The following is a 26,948-nucleotide window of genomic DNA, read 5'->3' on the forward strand; positions in this document are numbered from 1 at the left end:
TCTGAGATCCAGACATGCCCTTGTCAATCATGCCTGGTTCAAGTACCCACTTCACACAAGTTGTTGAAAATATCTTTCTTGCATAGGCAACCCTAATAATGCCAAAACAAGGCAGCAAACAGGCTCAGGGCAGCTGGGAGGGGCAACAGATCCAACTCCTGTGCTTGTTGGCGGGTGGGTGGCACATGCCAACAGGAACGCGCCACAGAAGGACGAGGGGGAGGCCGTGGTGGGGCGGAATTTTCTGTTTTGCCTCCGGCAGCAAAATGTCCTGGGCCATCCCTGGCTGGAAATAGTATGTTTCTCTGCCAAATGTCATTTTGCATATTGTTGTTGTTGTTTGTAGGGGGGTTACCTCAGTGAGAGTTGCTGCCCTTCCAGAAGCATTAACATAGGGGGCCGCACGATTGCTTTGTGGTGATAATGAGCCTTCTCTCCCCAACCGCTGAAAACCCAAGATGTTCCTTTATGAATAATAACAGGAACATGGTTTGCCAACAAGGCCTGAGAGGCATTCTTAAAATGAATGAAAAATTCGGTAAGTAAAGTGTTGTGGCAGGGAATACACACACACACACACACACACACACACACACACACACACACACACATATATATATATATATATATATATATATATATATATATATATATATATATGAGAGAGAGAGAGAGAGACCTATTTTACCTCCCCTGACAGCTGCCTTGTGCTGCACAGCTCACTTTCCACCCCACCCCCCTTTGAACTGCGCAATTTCTAATGACATATACGTCCTTTGAAGTCCGCTGCAGAACCAGAGGCATTTGTATAAAGTGAGCAGTGCTTAGCCTGCAATTGCATATATATATATATATATATATATATATATATATATATCCCACAACAACCCCCAAATCCACCCTTGGTAACTGGAGATCCTTGTATAATTTGCTGAGGATTTTCCAGCGGTGGGAATACAGGGCTAAATCGAAAAGATGGAACAACAGATTTGGCCATAGTGGTGACCCCAATCTGGTTGGCATTACTGAATTCAAATTGGTACCATACATTTAAAGCACTCTCCCCAAAGGATCCTGAGAATGGTGGTTTATCCTTCATGGAGCTATCATTTTCAGCACCCTTGGACGAGGGGTGTGTACTTTACATGTATTGTGTGTATGCAGCCTGAGTCTGCCTGCCTTGATGCTTTCCTTGTTGTTTTCTGAGAAGCCCACCCACTGTTTCAGTCTCAGGCCCCAAAACAGATCTCTTGGGAAGTAAAACAGAAAGAAAGTTGGCCACAGTTCCCACTAAAATCCAGAGATGGCATAGCCTGGAAATGTATTTATCTATCTGTTTCTACAGCATTTACACCACTAAATGAGCGAAAAGAGAACTCTTCCAAAAAATGTCAGTTCTAAGACGGTTCTTGCTCTCAGGTTCGCAATCTTAAAAAAAGAAAGAAAGAAAAGAAGACGTGAGGAAAAAGGAAGAGGAGGGAGGAGGGAAAAGCAAGCTCAAGTCCCTAAAGTTACAGTTCTTAAAGCTTCAGCTGATGTCAGTGGCGGTTCTGGCAGCCTTCCTGTTGATATGGAGCAGTATCTCATCCGAAGGACTCTTCTGAACCAAGATCAAATCCAGGAGCAGAGCTGGTGACAACATCCAGGAAACAGAAAAAAAACATGTGCCTTGAATGTGCTTAAATGGGGAGTTGCCTATATCCTAAATACATCACAGTCTCCGCTGGCCTTCACTCCAAGGAAACCGAACCCCAAAAGAGCACTTTGAGCCCTGGAGTCTCTCACTGCTCAGAAATGTGTAACTGTTCGTATCCATATGCCATTCTTCCTTATTTCCCCCCTGGCATGTGTTCTGCTGCTATGCAGTGGAGATGTAGGGCCTGAGGTGGTCATTCAGCCAGTAAAGCAGGAAATATCCAACAAGGGCCTTAACTAACCAAAACAACTAATATGCCACTTTCTAAGGAAAGGTGCTCCCCAGGGCAGGAAGGATTTCTTTGTTATGGGTGTGCCGCAGTCACACCACAGAGGCTTGTGAATGCACACCTCCGTGCACTACAAAACACTAATTGGAAAGGTAATTGCCACATTAAGATGCAAGGCTCCCACACAAACCACAAAGGCTGTGATTTGCCACACTGAGTCACAGCTGAGAAATCGTGCAAAATGAATGAACAGTCCCTTTCACATTCATTCATTCATTCATTCATAAAAGTTACCTGGCTCGTCTTGTGTAGTCATCCTACTGTCCTTGGATGGCTTTAAAAGGAGATGAGAAAAAGTTATGGAGGATAAGGCACCAGAAACAAATTTTGGGGCGGCAACACAGTTGTGACCCCCCAAGTTAAGATCTCTGAAAGAGAAGTAACAGTATATGTTAATGACTGGAGTCCAGCAGATTCTCCAAGAGTCCCTATTTTCCAGGGACAGCCCTGGATTTACAGAAGCCATCCCGGTTTCTGATTTGATCATGGAAGGTCCCGCTTTTTCCTTAGGGATAGGATGTCCCTATTTTACCATTGACAGGACGCGGGTGGCGCTGTGGGTTAAACCACAGAACCTAGGGCTTGCTGATCAGAAGGTCGGCGGTTCGAATCCCCGCGACAGGGTGAGCTCCCGTTGCTCGGTCCCAGCTCCTGCCCACCTAGCAGTTCGAAAGCATGTCAAAAGTGCAAGTAGATAAATAGGTACCACTCTGGCGGGAAGGTAAACGGTGTTTCTGTGTGCTGCTCTGGTTTGCCAGAAGCGGCTTAGTCATGCTGGCCACGTGACCTGGAAGCTGTACGCCGGCTCCCTCGGCCAGTAACGCGAGATGAGCGCCGCAACCCCAGAGTCGGACACAACTGGACCTAATGGTCAGGGGTCCCTTTACCTTACCTTTATTTTACCTTCAGAGAAATGTTGCAGGGTATGGAGTTATGCGACTCCTGAGCCAAGGAGATAAGTAACCATACAACCTTTAAAAGATGCCTGAAGGCAGCCTTGGATAGGGAAGTATTTTTTAATGTTCAGTGTTTCATTATGTTTTTATATAAGTTGGAAGCCGCCCAGAGTGGCCAGGGCAACTCAGTCAAATAGACGGGCTGTAAATAATATTTTTTTTATTATGGAATAGGACGTCCCTATTTTCATAGGAGAAATGGAGGGCGAGTCCAACACGGGGGGGGGGGGCAAATGGGGACACATGCTCTTTGTTTGGGGAGTGCTTCCCCCCTGCCACCACCGCCCTGGTGCTGCCCATGCTAGTCACAATGGCTGCGCTGCACCTCCACTGGTCAGAGGCAGTGTGCCTCTGAATAACAATTGCTAAGGACCACAAATGGGGAGGGTGATGTTAGGCAGATCCTGTTTGCAGGCTTTCCAGATGCATCTGGTCGGGCACCATGAGAACAGAGCGCTGGACTAGAACAGCTTTGATCTAGCACACCTCTTTTGTTCTTCAGCACCCCACCCCTTCTTAGGGTAGGCCCTACTTGGTCTTGAAATGATACTTGGACGGACAGAACTTCAATTAGAGGACTGCCCCCTCTCAAACATGCCCACCCTCATTCGCAGAAATATGATGAGAGAGGCTGTATGGCATTTCTGCTGCCTTTGGGGGGGGGGAACAGGGCAGATCCAGCCGAAATGAAGCACCCATTTTTAATCTACCGGGGGAGTTTTAAGCCTGAGCATACTGGAGTCAAAGGGATGTGGGAAAAAAAACGTATTCAGTTTGGCAAGGATCATGGCCTTTGTAATTTAAAGTTTATACAGCCGCCACAAAGCATCCAGAGTTTACACATTGTGCAAAAGAGAAGTATCAGCAGCACCGTGTTGTGAAGGCAAAATTGCAGCTTTTAGGCAGATAGATGGTTGCAAGTATACCCAGGTGTTTTGTTTGTTTTGCTTTTTCATACATTTGTCTGTGTGTCTGTGACTAACATGGAGGGAGTGAGAGGAAAATGCAAGGAGCAAAAAAAGGAGGGGGGAGACAACAATTTAGGGGGATGGTGAAGGGATAAAAATATTTAATGTAGCGGATAATAATTTAAGGCTCAGCAGAAGGATGGTGGAGATTATACAGGGAGATTAATCTGAAGCTCATAGTGTTTTCCCACCCACCCTCCAGAACAGAAGCTTGTGTTACAATTTCAATGCATATAATGTGCTGTGCAAATCGAGGCGCTTGATACAGGTTGGTAGCAGTGTTGGTCTGCCATAGTCAAAATAAAAAAAATTCCTTCCAGTAGCACCTTAAAGGTAAATGTTAAGTACTGAGCTAAAGGGACCCCTGACCATTAGGTCCAGTCAGCGCACCCGCGTCTTAGAGACCAACTAAGTTTGTTCTTGGTATGAGCTTTCGTGTGCATGCACACTTGTGAAGAAGTGTGCATGCATGCACGCACACGAAAGCTCATACCAAGAACAAACTTAGTTGTTCTCTACGAGGTACTTGAAACAGCGATCGCCAAAATCATTGAGTGTCTGTGCCAGCCTTTGCCAATGAGCTGCTCTCCGGACATTTTAGACTACATCAGCCCCAGCCAGCAATATCCAGCTGTGTCATACCGTAGTTTCGTGTCTTGCTTACTTTCAGGCTTAAGTCCTACGAGCTAAATGCCGAGCTGCAACCAGGGGGCGCTCGAGAACGTGCAGCGCCTGTCCAGAGAAGCGAATTCCAACGCCTGGCCAAACGGGGCTTTCCACCACAGAGACGTCGCAGCCTAGAGCAGCGCCCACTGAGACTCTAGGAACGGCTAATGGCGGCTTTTCCATTCTCCACCGGAAGTTCCGGCCGCGCGGCCCCGTCGCCGTGGCAACCGGCAGCCGAGTGGGAAAATGGCGGCCGAGGCCACAACGCTAAGGGAGGGAGCGGCGGGGCTTGAATCCGCGCCCTTCCTGAAGCGCTACCTAGCCCGTTTTAGCGCCCTGCGGCTTGGGGGCGACGCCAGCCAGGTCCCGGGAGGCGACAGCGGCCGCCGCACTGAGCTCCACCTGCTCTTCGACCAGCTCATCTCCGAGACTTGCGGGCCGGGGGGAGCGGGGCCGGGGGCGCCGAGGCCGGAGGTGAGGGGGCTGAGGAGGAGGAGGAGGGTGTAGAGGTGGGCGGGGGAGCATGAAGAGGGAGCGGGGGGTAATCGGGCGGGGGAGGGCGGAGAGTTCAGGACGGGAGAGACCGGGGTTCAAATCCTCCCCGAGCCATGAAGCTGGCTGGGCAACTGACGATGGGCCAGTCTCTCTTCCTCCTTCCTCCCTTGCAGGGTCGTCGTGAGGATACAAGGTGAAGTGGGGTTGGGTTGTGAGCTCCTTGGGAGGAAAGGCCAACTGGAAACGCATGAATGAGACCTCCTGGTATACGGCGGTATATAAATTCAGTTTTAAAAATAAAAATTTAAAAATCTTGAGTGTGTTTTATTTGGCAGGATGTCTGTGAACTACTCGTTCAGGCTTGCAAGCTTGTCCAACTTAATCAAGAACATCTTGTCAACAAAGTTTGCCAGCTGATTCATCACTTGCTTAACAGATTTCCGGTAAGAAAATTTCTCCCACCCCGGCCTCCCCTACTCCCCAGTGTGTGAATTGAAGCTAGGTGTGCGTTCACACACATGTGCAATGTTCCTGCCCCCACGTGGTTTTTGCTCAGCTGTCTCTGGGACCAGAGAACTGAATGGTTGTTGCGCTGCAGTATTTATTGCAGTATTCCGAGTTCTCTGAAATGGGAAGCGTCCTTAGGTGACTGGTAGAGCATATATTCCAGCACCTGCAGTTATAAGGAGGATCATGAGCAGGTGATTGAGAGGGGCTTCTGCTGGTTAGCCTGGAGAGCTGCTGCCAGTCGGAACAGGCAGTATTGGGCTAGGTGGACAACTAGTCTGATCTCAGGTAGTTTCCTGAACAAGTATAAAGTTATGCACATTGAGGCAAGAAGTCCTAACTTCATATGAATGTGGTCTGAGGTTTGGGGTTCACAGTGAATAACCCTGTGAGAATGTTGACCCATTATGCGGCACCTGTGAAAAAGGCAAAGACCATGTTGAGGGACGGTTAGATAATTTTTTCATAACTTTCCTTTCAATACAAATCTATGATGTGACTATGTTTGGGGTGCTGTGGGCAGTTCTGGTCTCACCTCAAAAAGGATATTGTAGAGCTGCAAAAGGTGCAGAAAAGGGCAACAAATAAGATCAAGGGGCTGGAATAACTCTTATATGAGAAAAGGTTTGGGACTTTTTAGTTTAGGAAAAGGTAAGGTGAGATGTCATAGAGGTTTAAAACAATTTCTTTACACAATCGCAGGTTATAGTTGATGAGGAGAGTCTGAAATACCTTCTGCCTTATTTTATCTCTGCGCTGAAGCAGTGCAGCACTTGGACGCATGTTGAAATCCTGCAGGCCTTGGCAGCTTCTGTCTACAACACTGGATCTAAGTGCCAAAAGGTGGGTTTAGAACAAGGTGGAGCCATTCCCATGTCAGTCATCTGGTGTCAGGATGATGGAGGGCCAGGGAGCCTTAGCAGTTGCCAAGGGGTGTGTGTCTGAGGATGTCATGTTGGGGCCCCTCAGTATTATTCTATTTTTATCTTTCATGCACCTTCATGCACTTTGGCTTCAGGATATCATGAGATAATAAGCCATTTTTATTTAAATAATAATAATTGGATCATGTATCTAGCAATGTGAGGACTGGTATTTTAAATTTTTAGTATCTTCCGGATTTGCTGGGAGAAAATGGACTTCTGGTGCAACTTAGCAGCCCTGCTCAGACTGACACCGAGCTCAAGAGGGCCGCAGTGCTTGGCATGGCAAATCTCTGCCTCAGGTAAGGAAAGCTGCTCTGGTGGTGTCTTTTTTCTCTGTAATAGATGTTCTCGCCTGCTCTGATTTGGGTTTAACTGCTTATTGTTGTTTTTTAGCACACCTGGGCAATCATGTTTGGAGGAACCTTACAGAGAACTCTGCTTTCAGACTTTCCTTAGTGTCTTACAGTCTTCAAAAGGATCTGGGGTGGATGACATCACCTTTTGCATGGTAAGCAAATGTGGCTCTTTTGTCTGAGACACACTGGTAAGTAGCAACTTTCCCGATCACTTCTGGGGATGGTTTCCGTAACTGTAAAATGCAGCAATGCCCTACAGCAATGTCCCTTTTATTTAACAATAAAATTCCTTTTCCCAAGCCTAATTGCTTTGGAGCAGGGTAAGAGTCTGCATGTGTGTTGAACATACATGTATGTTTGTGGACCTGCTCTGTCCATGCCTCCTTTTTGTTTTGGCTCCACCTGTTGCTGGCATATGGCTCCCAGAAGGTTGTGCATGTGGGAAAGTGGCCCTTGGGCTGAAGAAGATTCTCTGTGCCTGTCTTTAATTGTGGTCAACCTATTGCTGAAGGAGCATATCAGCTTTCCTTGCAGCGATGTTTTGGAAAAAGTGTTCCAGGTTCTTGGAAAGAAGTATTTTCCTTGTCTGAAGTACAGGAAATCTCTTAACTGGAACTGGGATGACATAATGGAATGCATATGCTCTGTTTCAGAGTTACCGGTATATCCCTCTCCGATGAGTTTGCTTGGAACTCATAATTAGTTGGCCAACTCTCCTTACTTTCTTATTTTTAATGTTGCAGATCTTGCCGGTGGAAGAATCTGATAACATTTTGAAATTGATTCAATGTGCAGTCCTGTATCATAGGCCTGAAGATTCTTGTTTGGTCAAAGCCACATGCTGAGCTTGTGACTAAATTTGGGTGTGGTGCTGTGAAATACTTTCTGGCTTTTGGGAAAGATTTGCAGATGAAATTTAATCAAATTTAATGCTTTACACTAATTGTATCATGTGCTACAACATTGTGACTTCAGACAGTGCCAAGTTGATAATGTTGTTGTTCTCTCTCTCTCTCCCTCTCTCTCCCTCTCTCTCTCTCTCTCCCCCCCCCTCCCCCCCCCCCCCCGGTCTTCTAGTTGCTGCAGAACGCCTTGAAAGGAATCCAGTTACTCTTAAATGGTGGGAAGATGAAGTTGACACAAACTGATCATCTGGGTTCCCTTCTTGCTGTATTAAAGGTGACTTGTTTAAAGTGGAAGTCCTATCCCTTTTGTCATAGAGGAAGGTGAACTTTCTGGCCAGGATGCTACTCATAATCTGCACTGCAAATACTTGTCTTAGCAATAGATCCTGCCTTTCAATCTCCTGCATTCCATCCTTGCAGTCTGCTTTTGAAATTCCTTCACTTTCTAGGACTAGATTTCTGTCTTGAGTTTGGACATAATGATAAAACTATAGTGTATCGAAGCATTTCCAAACATGGTTCTCTCTAGATCTGTTGGGGAAGCCTGGTGTATCAGGACAGAAATAAGCCTAGTTCCCCCCTCCCCCAGGTTTGAATGCTGCTCTGACCCCTCTCCTTTACTGCAGCTGCAAGGACTTGGAAAACTCTCACTTCCTTTTTTTATTAACTATCATTTGTGTCACTTTAATCAGCAAACTGGTTAATCTATTGTCATTTGAAACAAGTCAATTTTAAACCATGGATTATTAAAGCAACCTTTTCAACAAACCATAGTTAAGATTAGCCACAGTTCAGGGCTAAACTGGCTAACCTAAAATGAAAGCAAACGTTTCTGATTTCTCTATGGTTGTTCCAGAGGGGAGAGAGGGAACATGTGAGCCTCTGGTAGAGGTTAGGCTAATTCCCATTAGGATAAGCCATTGTTTGTTTGTTTGTTTTTTCTTTCTTCTTCTACTACTACTACTACATTTGACTGCAGCTTATATGGGCAGGTTCTAGTTGGACATTATCAGCTGAGTTTGCATGGATAGATTTGGTTGGCATGCTTTGAAAATATTTTAGAGTAGCAAAGCTGGTGTTTAAAAAAATGTATAGTGATAAGTTTGAAGTCAATCTAGGAGTGTTTAGCAAAAAAATTAGGAGAGAGGGATGACACAGGAATCCAGAGACACCTTGAAGAAAGAGGAAGGCAGCTTTTGTCTGGAGCCACTAAAGTAGACCATTTCCAAAAAGAAGGGACCCACTGAGTATTGACTTGCTGTCACCAAATAATGCAATTCTCATGGTGGGTGTGGTGTTATTTCTCATTTTAGAAGTGCATGTTCCATGGGCTTCCTGGACTGAACATAGAAATGCCAGCCGTTTTGTATCCAGCATTACTTCCTCAATATGACAGCAGGTCACTGGACAAGCAGGAGAAGTCAGACCTGAGAAATGCTAAAATGACTGGGGTAAGCATATTTTTGTATTGATCTTTCATTTGTGTAGATCTTCCATTTAAAAATAGTTCAAACGCTGGATCAGCACAGACTGAGCACATTTTAAATCCACCTGCTGGCCTCTGCTTCACCATATTTTAAGGATGTCTAGGCAAGGACACTTTGCGACAGAGGACAGGAAGGGCAGGAGGCCATCTATAAAATAGAATAGTGAAAATACATGCCATGAACTCTCCTGGTTTGAATGCTTGTCTAGAATCATTAATCTCTAAATGCATGGGGGTTTACAAAGTTCAGGGGAAGGTGAGGCAGGCTAATGGGTGGGCTATGCTATTGTTTCAGTACAGATGACTACAGGCTGAGTTTCCACAGAGCCTTGGAATCAGGGGTTTTGGCAAAGGTGGGGCTTGAGGGGGAGTTTGAAGGGAATAAGCAAAGAGTCTGGTTTTACCCTTTTAAGAAAGTTTTGGCTACTTTGAAAGGGAGCAGACTTTCCTCAGAAAAAGTTGTGTGATGGTTAACCACATGAGCTGTGAGCTAGAGGCCTCTGCTTCAAATAGCACCTCACTGTACAGGGTGAGCTCAGCCAAAGCACTTTTTATTGGTCACAGTGTCTCATCTGTAATACAGGGTGTGTGTGTGTAGATTTAGACTGAATCTGGTAGCCAGTTATTTCTCCTTGATTCCTTGTACATCCGACTGCATCCGACTGTGTTTAGTCAGATTGTTGCCAGATTCAAAGTGACATTGCATTTTATATTTTCCATTATGTCTGGAGTTAATAATGTTGATCTCCCTTGCAGAGTCATCGCGATTTCTGGGCAAAAGTTTTAAGCTCTTTGAGCACTCAGGAAAAGCATTACTCACATATCAGTGATCAAATTTTGTATATGAATGACATTTTTAACAAGATGCTTTCTTAGGCATGCAGGAATAAAACCTTAAATTGTGCCAAAGAGGTTAGGAGAGGTTGATGTATTCTGGCTGCTGATGCAGATTATTCTTGTTTCGTTATATAAAACCAAAACTCTGATTATCCTTCTCTGTACATGATTATCTTCTCAAACAACAGAGCAGGAAGAAAAAGCCCAAAGGGAAACAGAAGAAGGGAAAGTTGGAAGAAGAGCTGAAAGGGCAGCCGGAAAGTGACAGAGGAGGTAAACTAGAGAAGCAGAAGTTACATGGAGATGCACTGCAAGATCCTGATTCAGATGTCTGGAATCGAGCTTCCAGTGACATACACTCGTCATTTGGGAATGACCATTTACCTCTGAGTGCTTTGGGCTGGAAAAGAATTAGCAGCAGTGACTCGGAGTATTCTGATGCTGAAGGGGGGATGCAGAGTAAAACAAGGTTGGTGTAAGCCTATAAGGTATACTTTTAGATTATTTTTAACACTATTATTGCATGGTTTTTATCTTTTTGATGTTGTAAGCCACTTTGATATCTTTTATAATTTAGCGGTATATAAATACTTTTTATAAAATCAATCTAATCCAGGTTTTTAAATCCATTATCTGTTCTGTGCACCTAAAAATGTATTCTCTTGTTTTGTGCAAGGTCTTTCCAAGCTAAAGTTCGTCAAGGGGCTTTAACTTGCTTCCTTTCCACTGTGAAATCGATAGAGAAGAAAGTCCTCTATGGTTACTGGTCAGCGTTCGTTCCTGATGTGCCTGGAATAGGAAGCCCACAGTCTGTATCCTTGATGACTATTGCTTTAAAAGATCCTTCTCCAAAGGTAAGACGTTCACTGGCGGTTGTGGACTTTCACTGGCGGACTTTCATTCTTAGTTTATCCAACCTGTCCGTGTCAGACTGCCTGTCCTTTGTATCCCTTGAATACCCAGCTTTGGTCCCAGCACTTGTGCCTTGTGGTAACACAGAGGTGGGCTTTTTTACTGGTGGCCCCAGTGTTGTAATAATGATAATTTATTACTTGTACCCTTCCCACCTGACTGGGTTTCCGCAGCCACTGGGCAGCTTCCAACAGAATATAAAAGAACACACACACAAATCACAAATTAAAAGCTTCCTGGTACAGGGTTGCCTTCAGATGTCTATGGAAAGTTGTATAATAGTTCATCTCTTTGACATCTAACGGGAGGGTGTTCTAGAGGGCAAGCACCACTACTGAGAAGCCCTCTACCTGGTTTCCTGTAAACTTGCAATGAGGGAACTACCAGAACGCCCTCGGAGCTGGACCTCGGTGTCTGGGCTGAACGCCCTCCCTGCTGAAATATTAGAGGCCTCATCAGTATTGGCATTTCACTGCCTCTTGAAGGCAAACCTGTTTGGGAAGTCCCAAGTTCAAGGAAAGTCTTACTTAATCTAATTGTGTGGTTTTTTTTTTAAACTATTAACACTTTATAACAGGATTGTTTTATTGTGTATTCTAATTATGCATGGATTTAATAATTGATCACGCAAACCACTTAGAAGCCATTTTAATGTGTAAGCAATATTATTTTATTATCATTATTATTAAGTTGTAGGGAGCTGTCTACTTTTGACCAGCCATGGCTTTCCAGGGTCTTTCCCCTGGAGCCTTATTTGCCCCTACGGGTTCCCATGGTTGCGCCCGGTGAGAAAACATGGAAGCAGAAAGACACCTGAGGCTACTGGCTTCAGAGAGAGAAAGATTTATTTCCTGCATGCAGAGGTACCTGCTGTGTTCAGACAGCTAAGCAAGTACAAAACTAGCCAATTTCCAGGCAGTTCTTATAGACAGTTCTCTGGCTCTGCCTCTTGTACATCCTTGTCCATTTAAGGAACATTTCCTGTTGTACATTTCCTGTTGTACATATAAGGCAAAAGGACATATAAGGCAAAAGGACATTTAGCCCTGAGTTGGTTCATGCGCACTCCAGCAAGGCCACCCTATCTCTGACCTAGGCAACAGTTCCTCTCTGTACAAGGACAGTTACTCTCTGTGTTATCTCCAGACACTTAGTAAGGCAAAGCTTGCAGATCAAAGTTCACAGCTTTTACAGAGATGTTTCATACAGAAAAGCTTAAAAAGTTCTTTTATACTTCTGGACTAACAATACATTCAGGTAAATATATACAGGTTAGCTAATTAACTCCTTCCACCCCATTGTCTGATCTCTGTTCCTTCTAACTAGGAGATGGTAGGGATCAAACCCAGGACCATCTGCCTGTAGGGTCTTTGCCTCACCACTGAGCTATTGTCCTTCCCATGAAATGAATCCCTCCCTTTTCCAGACACGGGCTTGTGCCCTCCAAGTTCTCTCAGCCATCTTGGAAGGCTCCAAGCAGTTCCTTTCCATTGCTGAAGATGCAGTTGATCACAGGAGAGCCTTCACACCCTTCTCGGTTTCCATTGCATCCAGCATCCGAGAGCTCCACCGCTGTCTGCTGCTGGCCTTGGTGGCTGAATCCTCTTCCCAGACACTCACCCAAATAATCAAGGTAAACCTTTGCCTGCAGGAATTCCCTTTATGTTGTCAGTTCTACTAGTTTGCTTGCCAGCAGGTTTTAAAAGTATTTTTTGCAGCATGTATTGTTTCTCCAGCTGTTATGCAGATTCTCATAATCAGTGGCTATTAGCCATGATGGCTATGCTCTTGTTGCTAATCTACAGACAACCATAAATACTAAGCCTATTACTGCTACTAGTCCTTGCCCAAGACAGCCCTCCTGTAGGTACTACTGCCCAAGAAACATCCATGGTGTCTATTTTTTAAGTGACTTGCTTGCCTGGCTTGTGGCTTGTCCCCCAGAAGCTAACACCTTCTCTTTTCTTTGCACTTTTCCAGTGCCTTGCCAATCTGGTATCGAATGCGCCATACAGCCGTCTAAAGCCTGGGCTGCTGACAAGAGTATGGCACCAGATAAAGCCATACATTAGACACAAAGGTATGTGCAGGTCCCAGTTCTCCTTGGGATGTGGGTTTGCGCCACAGTCTTGCATGCTAATGGTCTTCTGTGTATTAAACTTCCATTCTGAGAAACTGTCTGCTGAATTATGGCCTGAAACCCAGCGCTGTACTTGTCAGTTTCTGCCAGAAACCCTGGGGAATGGTATCAAATATTTCTGCTCCAAGAATTGGAGATGTCATCCCCCCCCCCATTTGGGTTGGCAACAGGGGGATAGCCAGGGGGAGTCACATTTGGCCCTAGGGCTTCCAGTTGCTGATCCCTGCATTTTAAGACTTACCATGACGCCAGAGTATACAATGCATACAAGGTAGTGGCTTGACCTTGGCCTTACTTCTGCTGCCTCACAGGTGCTCTTTGTTTCTTTCTACTAGATGTTAACGTTCGAGTGTTAAGCCTCACACTGCTAGGAGCCATTGTGTCGGCTCAGGCTCCTTTGCCGGAGGTTCGCCACCTTTTGCAGCAGCCCAGCTCTTCAGGGTACAGTGATGGCAGATCTGCCATACCGCATTCAGCTACACACTCTGGAGTACCTGAATGGCGCAAAGAAGCCCCAGCAGCTCCAGGAGAGGAGTCCCTTGCTGTGGGGAACGAACCAGCAGAGCCCTGCTGGCTCCTAAATCTCTGCATCTCTCTGGTTGTGATGCCCAAGGAAGACAGCTACTCAGATAGCGACACCGGCTGCCTGCCAGCCACAAGCATATACGAACCCTCTCCAGTTCGGCTGGAGTCCTTGCAGGTACGTCAATGAGGCTAGATGACCAGAATGGTAGCCACCTTCTTGGTACAGTTAAAACAAGGGAGTCCTCTGGCACATTGAAGACCATAGCTCAGTCGGAAAGCACATGCCAACCCACCTGATGTCACAGGGAAGTTGGTTGCAAGGTGCTGCCAAAATGAAGTTTCCTCCGTTTTAGCAGGTGTTTCTATGCAAAAACCCCTCCTGAATCAGGCTTCACCCCCAACTTGTCAGCTGCTCAATTAGGGGGCTATTACATTATGGTGCTCTGGCTGTGCGCACTGAGAACAGGCATGTGTGCAGCCAATACAGGAATTATCCCTGTCTTCCTGCCCATCAGGTGACATTTCAAGTGACATTAGCTGATAAGCAGGTGGGTGTGGTTTTGGGGGAATGGCCTTGTGGGCCAAATTAGACCCAGGACTAAGCTACATTAGTTTTTGTTTTTTTAAAAAAATTATAAATGTGTTATAACACTGTGACAATAGATGGTGGTGTAGAGCTGAATCGGAACACTATGAAATTTTCCATTGTGAACATTAAAACAGTTTTTTGCGGAGCGTTTTTTATAGCTGTGTAGATGCAGCCCTACCGACAGACCAGGATTGGCCCATGACCCAGAGGATTCCTACTGCTGGAGGAGTGTAGTTGCCTATGTTCATCTGACACAATCAGTTGCTCTTCTCTCCATCTTTATCTATTACAGGTCCTAGCCCTACTTGTCAAGGGGTATTTCTCAGTCTCCCAGAGCTATCTACTAGAGCTTGGTGAAGTGGCTTGTAAGTGCATGGAGGAAACAGATCCATCCATCCAGCTCCACGGGGCAAAGGTAAGAGCTTGTAGAGTTTGTCCAATGTTGGTGTTGTATGGTAAAAAAATAGCTTCTGTCCAAACTTCTTTGGTTCCAGATAAATGAACTTTTTTGTTCATTAAATCCATATATATTCAGCCTAGCTCTTTGAGCAGTTTACAAACCCGTGTAATAACAAATCAAAATTTAAGAAATGGCAATAAAGACAGCAACACCAATTTATAAATAACACTGGTGTGTGTGTGTGTGTGTGTGTGTGTGTGTGTGTAGAAACAGCATAAGAAGAGCAGCTAAAATCTAAAAACCTGCAAGGGGAATAATTTGGTTCAAGCATCTAAAAATACCAGATGACTGTACTCATTGTGTTTAAGAGACCTGTAAGAACAGAAGAGCATTCTTCACCTGGCTGGTAAAACACTATTGTGTGGTTGTCAGACGAGCATCTGTGTGGAGGGCATTATACAAGTTAAATTCCATGATTGAAAAGGCCGTCCAGTTAAGCTAACAGCATCTTCCATATTATAAGTTGAAAAACAACACTTAAAGGACACCACAGCAACATATATATTGTGACTGCCTTGTCGTTTTTCCTGGAGGTTTTTTATTTTCTAAATTGGGGAGAATGAGAATTGATCAATAAGACAGATCAGTAAGAAAGTTACCTGGGGCCGCATGATGTTTTGTTCCATACACTTGTGGGTGTATTTCAGTTTATTCATTTTCCTTGTATGTGTGTGTGTTTTTGTCAGCTCCTGGATGAGCTTGGTGTTGGTATAATACAGCAGCACAAGTCAGATGAGGCTGTCACTGCAGATCAACGGGTGCCTGTCGACCTGGTGTGTATAATATGCATGTGGTTGATTCCATTTTTTCAAGCTTTTGAAATAGTGTCTGAATGTAGATCTTTTGTTTAGCAATAAATTAATGGGTGAGGGGTCTGGAAACCACCTCTTGTGAGGAGTAGTTGGCAAGAAACTGGCTATCTTTAGCCAGGAGTAGAGACGATTAAGGGGAGACATGATATTATGCCTACTGGTTTAAGGTGGCTTCCACACAGAAGGAACAGACTTATACTCTGTTACTCTAACCAGCAGGGTTAGAACTTAATGGATGGAAACTTACAAAGAAGCAGAAATTGGTGAAGTCTTAGTATAAGCCTCCTTACAGCTAGAACTGGAGGATTCCCTTTCACTGGATGTATTTAACAGACAATGCCTGAACAGTCTCCTGTTAGGGATGCTCTCATTGCACCCTGCATTGACTGAGTGGTCTCTTCCAGTGCTGTGATTCTATGTAGCAATTTACTGAAAGACTCCTAGGGGTTATAACTGCAACCAGGCTTTTGCTTTCCCTGAAGGTTGTAACATTCTGGACTAGAATGCTGAATGGACCCTTACTGGGCGCACTCCAAAATGCCCAACATCCAACACTTCAGACTAGCTCTTGCAATGCTCTCTCTTCCATCTTACCAGAAGCTTTCAGTCGTCTCCCGGTAAGCATGTTGCTAAGCTTTACATGTCAGTATTCCTGTGGGAATGAAAGAGGCAAAAAGTGGGTGGAGCAATGGATGTAAACGTTGCCTTGGTAAGGATGGCTGGTTTCTACCTCTCTGTCATCCCAAGCAAGCAAGAAGCAGCATTGTCAGGGACCACAGACACATTCCAGCCTGGCAAAAAGTATTCAAGGAGGGGTGTGATTCAAGGCTGGTGAAAGGGATGGCCTGGGGTGAGAGGTTGTGGCTGCGCAGAGGTGTGTGGCTCAGGGTGAGGTTCCCCTGGGCTCCATGTTCTTCACCCCTGCTGGACACCAGGATACAAACCCTCCAATGTGGTTTGCCATGATGCCTTTACTGTGGCTCACTGTGACTTTGTTTAAAATCCCTTGGCAGTACCTTCAGTCTGTTAAGACTTCCATATTTTCTGTTTTCTGTTTAACCGTTTTAACCCTGGGCTGAAACCCTTTCAACAAAATGAGTTTGGCTGCGTGATGTTTGACTGATGACTTCTCTCCTTTTGCTGATGGGCAGGACGACAAGCAAATCCTCTGCATCACTATTCTTCTTGGGCTCAACCACAGTGAGAATCCACTGGTGAAAGCTGCTGCCGCTCGTGCACTTGGGGTCTACATTGTCTTCCCGTCTCTCCAGCAGGTCATAGCTTGATCTCTGTGTCCTCTGTTCCTTTTGGTTTTGCTCTGTATCTTGTTATGAAATGGGAACAGTGCTGTTGTTAAGTCTAGCCTTGTAAATAAGCCCACAGAACTTACTAGGTGGGGGTGGGGGGGGAATTGTGGGCTTTTTTGCTGTTCTGCTTTTTCCACGCAGATGAAACCATCTAACCTTGAGCTACTAGACTCCTAAACTCAGGGTCACCCAGTGAATTCCAAGGCAGACAATAAGTAATTCTTCACTCAACATAAGAATAATAATTTACAAAATATAGAGCATAGCAAAAGCCCTGCTGGACCAGGCAAGTGGCCCATCTAGTCCAACAACAGCAGCTTAAAAAGAGCACACTGGATCAGGCCAATGACCTGTCTAGTTCAGCATCCTGTTCTCACATTGACCAACCAGATACCTATTTGGAATCCCACAAGCAGGACCTGAGCACAATAGTGATCTCCCTGCCTGAGATTCCCAGCAATTGGTATTCAGGTCCATAACATTTCTGACAGTGGAAGATAGATTTTAGATAGGCAACTTCAGGGATGAGAAGAGGGCTGAATCCCCTTTAAAGCTGTCAGAACAAGAGGCCAGCACCACATCTTACGACAGTGAGTTCCATGAGAGGATGAGGCCTGCTAGTGTGTTCAGTCTCTCACTTTGCTGTGGCATTGACAGGTGTAGTTCTCTGTCCTATTATAAATCAGTCTTCAGCGTTTTAATTTACAAAACGTTAAACATGCGCTGTGGGTCATTTAAATTGTATCACGTACAAAATGCATATACAGTGGTACCTTGGTTCTCGAACTTAATTCATTCCAGGAGTCAGTTTGACTCCTGAAACCATTCGAAAACCAAGGCACAGCTTCCGATTGGCTGCAGGAGCTTACTGTTCTCAAGCGGAGCTTACTGTTCTCAAGCGGAAGCCATGTTGGATGTTTGGCTTCCAAAAAACGTTCACAAACCAGAGCACTTCTGGGTTTGTGGCATTTGGGAGCCGATTGGTTTTGGCAGTTAAGCCGTTCGAGAACCAAATTACGACTGTACACTAACCCTTACAACTGCAAATTTCATGCACTTCATAATGTTTTATGGTTCTTTTTCACTGCCATGAAAATGTTTAAATGCATTCATGTCCATGTTGAATTTCTGACTTGCATAGAAAATGAAAGGGGTTCAAAGGCCCTCAAATGCAAGTTCTGTCAGTTTTGCCACGAAGGGCAGATTGCAAGTCTTAATTAAGCCACCCATAAAATCACTGCTATATTTGCACCAATGTCTTCAGCCTCTTCAACTCTTGGACCTTTTTGCTCTTAGCTTCCTTCAACATGGGACTGAAGCAAGTATACAGGTTTAGTTACACATCACCCTACTTGGGTCCTGGACAAATGTCCCTCTTCTCCGTGGGTGGGACGTGGATATTATAAATTTCTCCTGTATATAACTGAGTATAACTACTCACTTGACAATCCTTTGGGTTCTCAAAGCACAGCTTGAGATCAGCATTTCTGTGAAGAACGTCAAGTCTATGTTTGCAAGTCCTTTAGTAAGCAGGCTGCTCTTTAAAAGAGCACTGCTAAGCTAAACACCCAAACAACTGAAGCTAAAAAGAGAGTGTGTGTGTGGCTTTTTTCTTTAAATGAATAATAGCAATGGCAAAGAAAGGAGAAGACAAATGGAGCGTGACACTGAAGAGCAGATTAGAGTTGTAAGGTCACTGGGGAGTACTGAGAAGCAATTAATTTAATGATAGGTTGTGATTAGTGAAAGGATAAGATTAGCGGTTTGGGGTAATTGCACTTGATTTTAAGTAGCTGGAGCACCAATTAGATGAAAATGTACTCAGAGGCCCTTGTAGTATCAGGAGACCAGTGAAATTTGGGCACCTCATACAACCCGTCAGTAATTAATCAATCAAGGTGATGGGGTATATTGGATAAAATGTAATACAGTGTCCGTAATGTGTAGAGGAAGGCCAACTCTGCATTTAGTGATGCACCTGGTAGTCATAGGCAACCAGGAACTCCATGTAGGGAACCACTCCATTCTTCTTCCACCAACCTGCTGCTAAGAGGCCAGTAGCCTGTGATTCCATGCCAACCAAGGAGTAGGGGGCTTCCTTTCCTTCATGGCCAACATGGAAATTCAGGCTATTAGCAGCATATTAAAGTTTGCATGCTAGTAACTTCCGCAGGCTTCTTTACGAAGCTGAAGGAAGGTTGGCTTTTTAAAAGCTTAAATAACTAGGCCAACTTTGCCACAGGAGTAGTGACCATTCCAAGAGGAATAAAATGAACACCATATCCAGAGTCAGCATAACTGCCACATGCTGGGGATAAATAGGGAAGAGATACTGCCTTCCTGCCCTTGTAGGTTTCTTGAAAAAATGTAGCCAACAGCTGTTTTGAGACAGAATGTTGGTGGACTACAACGCCCACCATCCTGTTTTAGACCAACATCCATAGGGCTACAGCTTCACCGCTGGCTTATTTGCTCTTCAGTTTTCTTCTTCTGCCCCCATTTGCTGTCCTGTCTCATGGTCCAGACCCTGTTCTGTTGTTGTTGTTGTTGTTTGTTGTTTGTTTGTTTAGTCATGTCCGACTCTGTGACCCCATGGACCAGAGCACGCCAGGCACTCCTGTCTTCCACTGCCTCCCGCAGTTGCTTCGAGAACGCTGTCCAACCATCTCATCCTTTGTCGTCCCCTTCTCCTTGTGCCCTCCATCTTTCCCAACATCAGGGTCTTTCCCAGGGAGTCTTCTCATGAGGTGGCCAAAGTATTGGAGCCTCAGCTTCAGTGAGCACTCAGGGCTGATTTCCTTCAGAATGGATAGGTTTGATCTTCTTGCAGTCCATGGGACTCTCAAGAGTCTCCTCCAGCACCATAATTCAAAAGCATCAATTCTTCGACCGTCAGTTCTCTCTAGTTGCCCCATCCCTCTCATGGGTAACCATAAGAGTAGCTTGGCCAGTCATAGGTAGAAGCAGGGTATGAATGCTCAGCCAGTGACAACCAGCAGGAGAATTTAAGAGGAGCCTGGTGGATCAAGCCAGTGCCTAGCTAGTCCAGGATCTTGTTCTCCCCAGATGCCTATAGGGACTCTTTTTCTGCTTGTGGTTTCCAGCCACTAGCATTCAGGAGCCTACTGCTTCTGACAGTCGAGGCAGAACTTAGCCATTGTGACTTGTAGCCATTGATAGCCTTCCCTGAATTTGGCCAATACTCTTTTAAAAGCTATCCAAGTTGGTGGCCATCACTGCCTCACGTGGAAGCAAATTAAGCTGCAAATGTATCCAGACACTCTTCTGTGGCAGCTGAGCTAGACACTCCTACAAAAATCCCTTGCTGGGTTGTGATATATAAAATCAGCCAAGCAGGGTTCCTGGTGAAGAGGGTGAAATCAAGTGGACCGAAAAAAATGGTCAATATCTATCCTTAGGATGTGATGTTCGTTGCGGACACAGCCAACGCAATCCTGGATTCCCTCTGTGACAGTTCTCCAAACGTCCGTGCCAAAGCAGCTTGGTCCTTGGGCAACCTGACAGACACTCTGATCATCAACATGTATGTAGCAAACTCCTTTGGGCCTTTTTAAAAAACATTTTATTAAATCATTATTTAAATGACATTTGGAAAAACAGCAACTGAATCCCATAAAATTTAAATTTAAAAGAAACGAGTGTTTGGGAAAGTGAGAAAGTTCTACTCAGTGCCAAAAAGATAACACCTGGTTGTTGTTGTTTTTTCTAAAGCTGACATATCACCACAGAGAAGGCCCTGTCCTCTCCCTTTAGTGGTTTGACTCAGATACCAACCTTCAAGATGGGTTTTGGTACACAAGCCTATTTGTGTGCTGTTGCCCCAGTGGCATTTAAAATTCTACTACCTGCCCATACCAGAGCCTAGTTTTTGATACTGCTGTTTTGTCTTAATGAGATTGTGTGTGTGTGTGTGTGTGTGTGTTTGCGGGGATTGCGCAGGTAGTCTATAATGAATCTGATTTTGAGGCTTCAATTTACATCACTCATTTTTTACTTTTTTTAAAAAAGCAATAAGTAGAAGTGCGTAGAAGAACAATCAATAGATTCATAATTTAATGATCGATTCCCTTCGCACAATTTGAAATGGCCAATCCAAGGGCACTGCTGTTTTGTCTTCTGCTAACTTGACATGGTTTTGAGTTTTGTCTTTTACTCAGATGGGCATTATGTGTGCATTTCTTGCAGCAGTTCTAATTATGATCTCTCCTTATTTGATCCCCCCCCCTTCCCGTTTTGGGAATGCAGGGAGTTGTTGGGGCAAAGTTTCCAGGATGAATTCTCAGACTTGCTGCTTCTGAAAATGTTGCGGTCAGCAACTGATGCATCAAAGGACAAAGACAAGGCAAGTACATTGACGATCCCTTTGTATTTGGTGGTACTGTGGACTTGTGTGTAGCGCTTGGATTCAGACACACTTGAAATACTGGGAGTGCCAAGAGTTCCAGAGCTGGTGGCCAAAATGTGTTACGTTATTTAGACGCATTGAGGTATCCACCTAACCATTCAGCCAGGACCAGAACAGGAGTGCATTGGAATGACCAGTGCATTCATAGAGGGCAGTGATGTCACTCTGGCTGGCTGAAGTGGTGAGACTTTGCAGTTGAAAGCAGGACCTGTAGTTGTCGTCCCACATAGACTAAGTGCTGGAGTGTTTTGGGAAATGTAGTACATTTTCCTCAAGACGTTTCCTTCCTCCAGCTTGGATTTTGCATTGTCAGAGAGGCAAGCATCTATGATTGTAAGCAAGCTCCAAATCGGTTCTTTTCAGGGGAATGTGAAGTCTGGTGCTGCACTTCTTTGCACTTCCGAACATGAACCTCTTGCCACAAGGGGGCAGGTTTTGTGGCTTCTTTATTTCCCATCTTTCCAGCATTTGTGGCATCTGAAATACAGTGGTACCCTGGGTTGCGTACGTAATTGGTTCTGGGTTACAGTTCGTAACCCAAAAAGTATGCAACCCGAACAAGCGTGCGAAAAACCCGGAAGTAGCGGTTTGCGCATGTGCGAACTGCGCAGAATGCTTCTGCGCATCCGCATGTTGTGCGCGCTCCGGGTTGCGCTTCCGGGTTACCTGAATTCATAACCCGAAAAGTACGTAACCCGGAGCGTATGTAAACCGAGGTACGACTGTACAAATTTACTGTGGCATAAGCTTTTATGAGTTTAAAATTCACTTCATCAGAGTTAAAGTCAACTTCATCTGTTCTTAGGTGCTTAGATGTTTTTGTTGTTTGAGCAGTATATCAGTCTTGCCAAATAAACAAACTGGCTTGTAGTTCACAAAGCTTATGCCATAATAAATTTGTTAGTGTTTAAATTTATCTTTATTTATCAAAATTTATATACTGCTTGATTGTTACAGAAAAGAGAGGTTTACAAAAATTAGTAAATGCTATGCGACTTCTTGTTTTGCTGCAGCAGACTGATGTGGCTGTCCCTCTGAAACATTTCTCTCCTCTTTACAGTCTTAGCAACACTATGGGGTAGTTTCACTTTGGAGTGGTTGTTCCCAAAAGTTTTGGGGCCGAATTGCAATTTGAACCTGGTTCAATATGTGCACCCCTCAGTTTAAGGAACATGGAATGAAGCTGCTTCCCAAACTTTGCATGATACACCAGATGGAGTGTGGAACTATTATTTCTACTCCAGCTCATAGGTACTTGGCGTGGCTTTGCACATATAATAAAGCAAAGCTTTTTAAAACGCACACAAAAGTTAAGTTAAAAGTAGCAATCTAAAACACAATTCAAATACCAGCAGTAGTTGGGTGGGAAAACCTGTTTTTAGCTCACAATGAAAAGAAGCCACAGAGGGAGCAGGATAGATTTTCGAATGGAGAGTATTCCAGACCTACAGCGCTACCACCGAGAAGGTTCTGTTTCTGATGCTCAGTCACCTAAAGGCCCAAGACAGTGACACAGAAGGCAAAGCTGGTCATCTTACAGCCTGGGTAAATCTGTGACTGAAGGCAGTGGGAGCAACCATTTTCTTGCACATACCAGAATTTCAAAATCTCTCTTCCAGGTGAAAAGCAATGCTGTCCGTGCCCTTGGAAACCTCCTTCATTTTCTGCAGCCATCTCAGATTGCTAATCCCAGGTTCAGCCAACCCATTGAGGAATCCGTACATGCCTTGATCTCTACAGTGCAGAGTGAAAATAGAATGAAGGTCTGCTGGAACGCCTGCTACGCACTCGGGAACGTCTTCAAAAATCCTGCCTTGCCGCTGGGTGAGTGCAAAACATTGGTTTGATGTTTCTGTGCCTCGTTTGTCTTGTATGTTATTGATCCCAAATGGATGTGCAAAAATGAGGCCTAGGATCATGTGTCCTTTGAATGGATATTGGCAGAGATTTCTCTTCTTGTCTCTTCAAGGCACCTGGTCTACAGACCACAGGCAGTATGGTGTAAGAATCCAAGGAAACCCCTGTTGTATCATACTGAGGATCTTGTTCTGCTTCCAAAAGTGGCCAATTGGATGCCTCTTTGAAACCCATTATCAAGGCTCAAAGTATTTTTAAAGGACCCCCCACTCCTGTTGCCCCTACTCAGTGGCACACTGCCTCTGAAATTCCATTTATTCATTGCATTTTTATTTTACTTAAAAGTATTTCAAAAGCACTTAATATTCTGAGAATCTCTTAAGCCATGTACCTTACGTACAATATGAAAACATTATACATTAAAATGGAAAAAAAACTTGTTATAAACCCCATGAAGGTAAGTAAATCAGATGTTCAGGAGATTTGCACAAATAAATCAGGGCCTGGTCTTCTAGACCAGAGAAAGCCCCAGCAAAAATGGTAAAGTCTTCACAAAACATCTGAAGCAACTGGTGATTACTGCTTCACATACGGCAGAAAGTAAGGGCATTCCAAAGTACAGGGGCAGTAACAGATAATGTCTGTTTTCAGGTCACCACCCTATGATATTCTGTAGCGTGCAGTGCCGCCATGAGTAGAATTTCTCCCTGGTGACATAAGTTGGCATCTTCAATCTTTTCAGACCCAGGACCCACTTTTAACCCCAAAATCCATTTGGGGACCCATTTCAACCTTTTACCACATTTTCGCGTTGTGGTAGTGCTCCTGTCATAACCCACGTTGGATCAGGCCACAAGCTACTAGTGGGTCCTGACCCACCCGTTGAAGACTGGTGATCTAAGTGAACATGTGCAGGTGGTCTTTCAGGTAATCTGGTCCTGAGTTGTTCAGGCCTTTATATGTTAACAACAGGACGTTGAACATGGCCTGGTAGCTGATTGGCAGCCAGCGCAGCTGTCATTTATCTAGCAACAATAGCTAGACATTTATTGCAGCAATTCTACATTCTGTGAGTAAAAAAGCCCCCAAAACAGCCCATCTGTCTCTTAGATTTTTGGCAGATTGTGTGCTGTGAAGCACCTTAACCAGTTTCCTGGCCCTTGTTTTTTCCTGGTTCCAATTCTTTTAGGAGAAGCCCTTTGGACTGCCCAGGCCTATAACGCCCTTACCTCTGTTGTCAAGTCCTGCAAGAATTTCAAAGTCCGCATCAAATCAGCCGCGGCCCTCTCGGTGCCAGCCAAAAGGAAGTGCTATGGGACCCCTGAACAGTTCTCCCAGATCTGGAGTGCGTTGGTCGTGGCCTTGCAGAGAAGCGAGGAGGCCCAAGACTTCCTGGAGTTCAAGTACAGCGCCAGCCTGAGGACACAGCTCTGCCACGCTCTGCTTCATTTGCTGAGCCTGGCAGACGAGGTGGACCTGCCGGCCATCGAAAAGGCGGTGGCTGAGCATGGAGAAGTAATTGGATCCTACATGTTGCAGTATTTGGAATCTGGAGTTTCCGAAGAGGAAGTGGGGATAGGTGAGAATTTTACCGAAAGGAGCAAATTCCTGGAAAGGGCTGTTGAGCATGTGCGGAGTATCGAGGAGCTGTTGGAAGGATGCCCGAAGAAAAAGGGGACAGTAGCTTATCTAGAAGACATATTGGAATCCTACAACAGTGCCACAGGACTCTCAGAAGCTTAAAGGAATGTGGCCTAAGCAGAGGGCATCTTGTTGGGTGCTGCAAAAGGCAGCTTTGCTGTTGGCAATATAAAACTGCCTTGAGTCTTCCTGTTAGCGATCTTAGACATGACTGCCTTGGTCCCTCAGAAGCAGTAGCAGCACACAGCGAGTAAAATCAAGCCCCTTTCTGTAGACGAGTCAGTGCACTTTGACATGGATGGGGCAGACTTTCAGGTTACTAAGAATTCTTTCCCCAAGTGGGGAGCGCAATGGTGGAAGATACAGGCATTAAAGGAAAGGGAAGAGATAGCAGAGTGTCCAATACTGTCAGGGAAAAGGGGAGTTAAATGCCAAACACAAATTCATATCAAATAAAAAGAACCTGGTAAGTAAGATTCTCAGTCACCAACTCTGTTCTGACGAAAAATAAATGGGTCATGTGCTTAATAATTACGAGTCACTAATAAACATTTCCTTTCCTATATGCAGTCACCGTATTTATTGGATTTTAGTGGTTCTAAATTATTGGTTGGTCAGAAAACGGGTTGCCAGGCAACTAATAAATTTAATCAGAAAGTTCTAGATAATTAAAATAATTAATTAAATGAACAAAAATAACCCTCCCTCCTCTCCCAATATGAGGATTCAGAAACCGAGGGAAAGGGGGCCTTCCTCTACGTTTCCATCTTTGTCACATGACCTGTTTCCAAAGCTCCATTCCTGCTAGTCCATGTCAGTCTGAGGTAGCCTTCAGTTCTGTCACATCCCCCATCTATTCCCACATAGTTTGGCTACTGTCATATGCAGTGCTATTTTTCTAGAAAAAGCGGTGCCAGAAATGACCACGAACACCTCCCTTGTTTTCTTATAATGGCAATAGCACCCACCTGAGAAGTGCCGGAACTGAGTTCTAGCTGACAAAAAGGCCTGGTCATATGACGGGTGTTTATGCCCTTGGGACCGAGGGAAGAAAGTATCCCATTTTCAGAATTTTATAATAATCAGGGTGGATAAACTATGACTGTGTTCAGACATCACACCAAACCTCTATTGTGGTTTTAACCTTCTGTAAATTATTGTTGTAATTTTTTTAGTGATGATTTTATTGTTTTATCTTTTTTGTAAACCTCATTGAGATTTTATCTATAATCAAGCGGTATATAAATTTTATGAAGTAAAGCAAACAAGCCAACCATGGTTTGGGAAGCTTGAATTGACATGCCATATTTATGACTGTTCCTTCATCTCCCAAACCTCCTATACTATGGAGATGGGAATAAATTTAGGAAACTGCAATTATTCAACTGTCTGTTGAATGTTTTCAAAGTTTCAGCCATAGTTTGTATATTATACTAGACTTGGCACTATCTGTGGTTGCGTGTGATGCCTGACCTGAGCTAAAATACTATATATCCAATTCTAGGTTTTTCTCTCTCCCTCCTCTCTTCCTCCCCTCCCTTTTTTGTTAGGAGTACCATAATTTATATATTGCTGATTTGGACTTAAGGAGACTTTGTGTGATTTCCATTTTGGCAGAATGCATTCTTTATCTTACAGTGTCTGTTTTGCCAAACGTCTGCTGCTTTTTGCTGTTGAGTAAAGCAGATCCGTCCAGGCAAACAGCCTAACGAGGCAACCACCCAACCCAGTTCCCAACATCTAAGCCTGAAGAAAAGTGCTATGACTCAACAGTTTGCCTCTTAAAAAAATAAATCTGGTTTCGCCAAATAAAAGTATTGCCTCTCTTGCTGTCTCTTAACTTGAAAAAGTGTTTCCAAGTCAGCGAACCAGCTTCTGTTTATCGTTAGGCATGCACGAAGGGTTCACTTACTTTGAAAAGGGAGTGGTTTGTGGATCAGACACAAAACTGGAAAAGAAATATTCAGGACCTTGAACAACTTTGTAAAGTCACTGGCTCTTGAATGTAACAACTTGAATGTAAACAGAAAGAACAGGAAGTACTAGAGATGAATCTAATTTGTTGATCTGCACTAGAAACACAGTATTTATGAATATGGAAGGTTCATATTAATGCGAAATAAATTACAAAAAATAAAATTGGAGTTTCAGAGATAATGGGAAAATCTGGCCAAAACTGTATTTAAATAGTC

General features: G+C 44.4%; 1 protein-coding gene across 1 annotated transcript; it reads left to right on the forward strand.

Annotated features, from left to right (window-relative positions):
• The first annotated feature begins 4,806 nt into the window (after positions 1-4,806).
• Positions 4,807-25,288, forward strand: HEATR6 (HEAT repeat containing 6). Its single transcript, XM_033171554.1, has 20 exons — positions 4,807-5,049; positions 5,406-5,513; positions 6,280-6,420; positions 6,687-6,802; positions 6,897-7,011; positions 7,937-8,038; positions 9,078-9,215; positions 10,276-10,556; positions 10,764-10,941; positions 12,426-12,632; positions 12,980-13,079; positions 13,475-13,839; positions 14,546-14,668; positions 15,400-15,486; positions 16,008-16,142; positions 16,677-16,799; positions 20,252-20,376; positions 21,099-21,195; positions 22,878-23,082; positions 24,305-25,288. The coding sequence occupies exons 1-20, from the start codon at positions 4,822-4,824 to the stop codon at positions 24,856-24,858; spliced, it is 3,528 nt and encodes a 1,175-aa protein (XP_033027445.1). The 5' UTR covers positions 4,807-4,821; the 3' UTR covers positions 24,859-25,288.
• The last annotated feature ends 1,660 nt before the right edge of the window (positions 25,289-26,948 follow it).

The sequence above is a fragment of the Lacerta agilis genome, chromosome 15 (genome assembly GCF_009819535.1).
Source record: "Lacerta agilis isolate rLacAgi1 chromosome 15, rLacAgi1.pri, whole genome shotgun sequence".
Classification (NCBI taxonomy): domain Eukaryota; kingdom Metazoa; phylum Chordata; class Lepidosauria; order Squamata; family Lacertidae; genus Lacerta; species Lacerta agilis.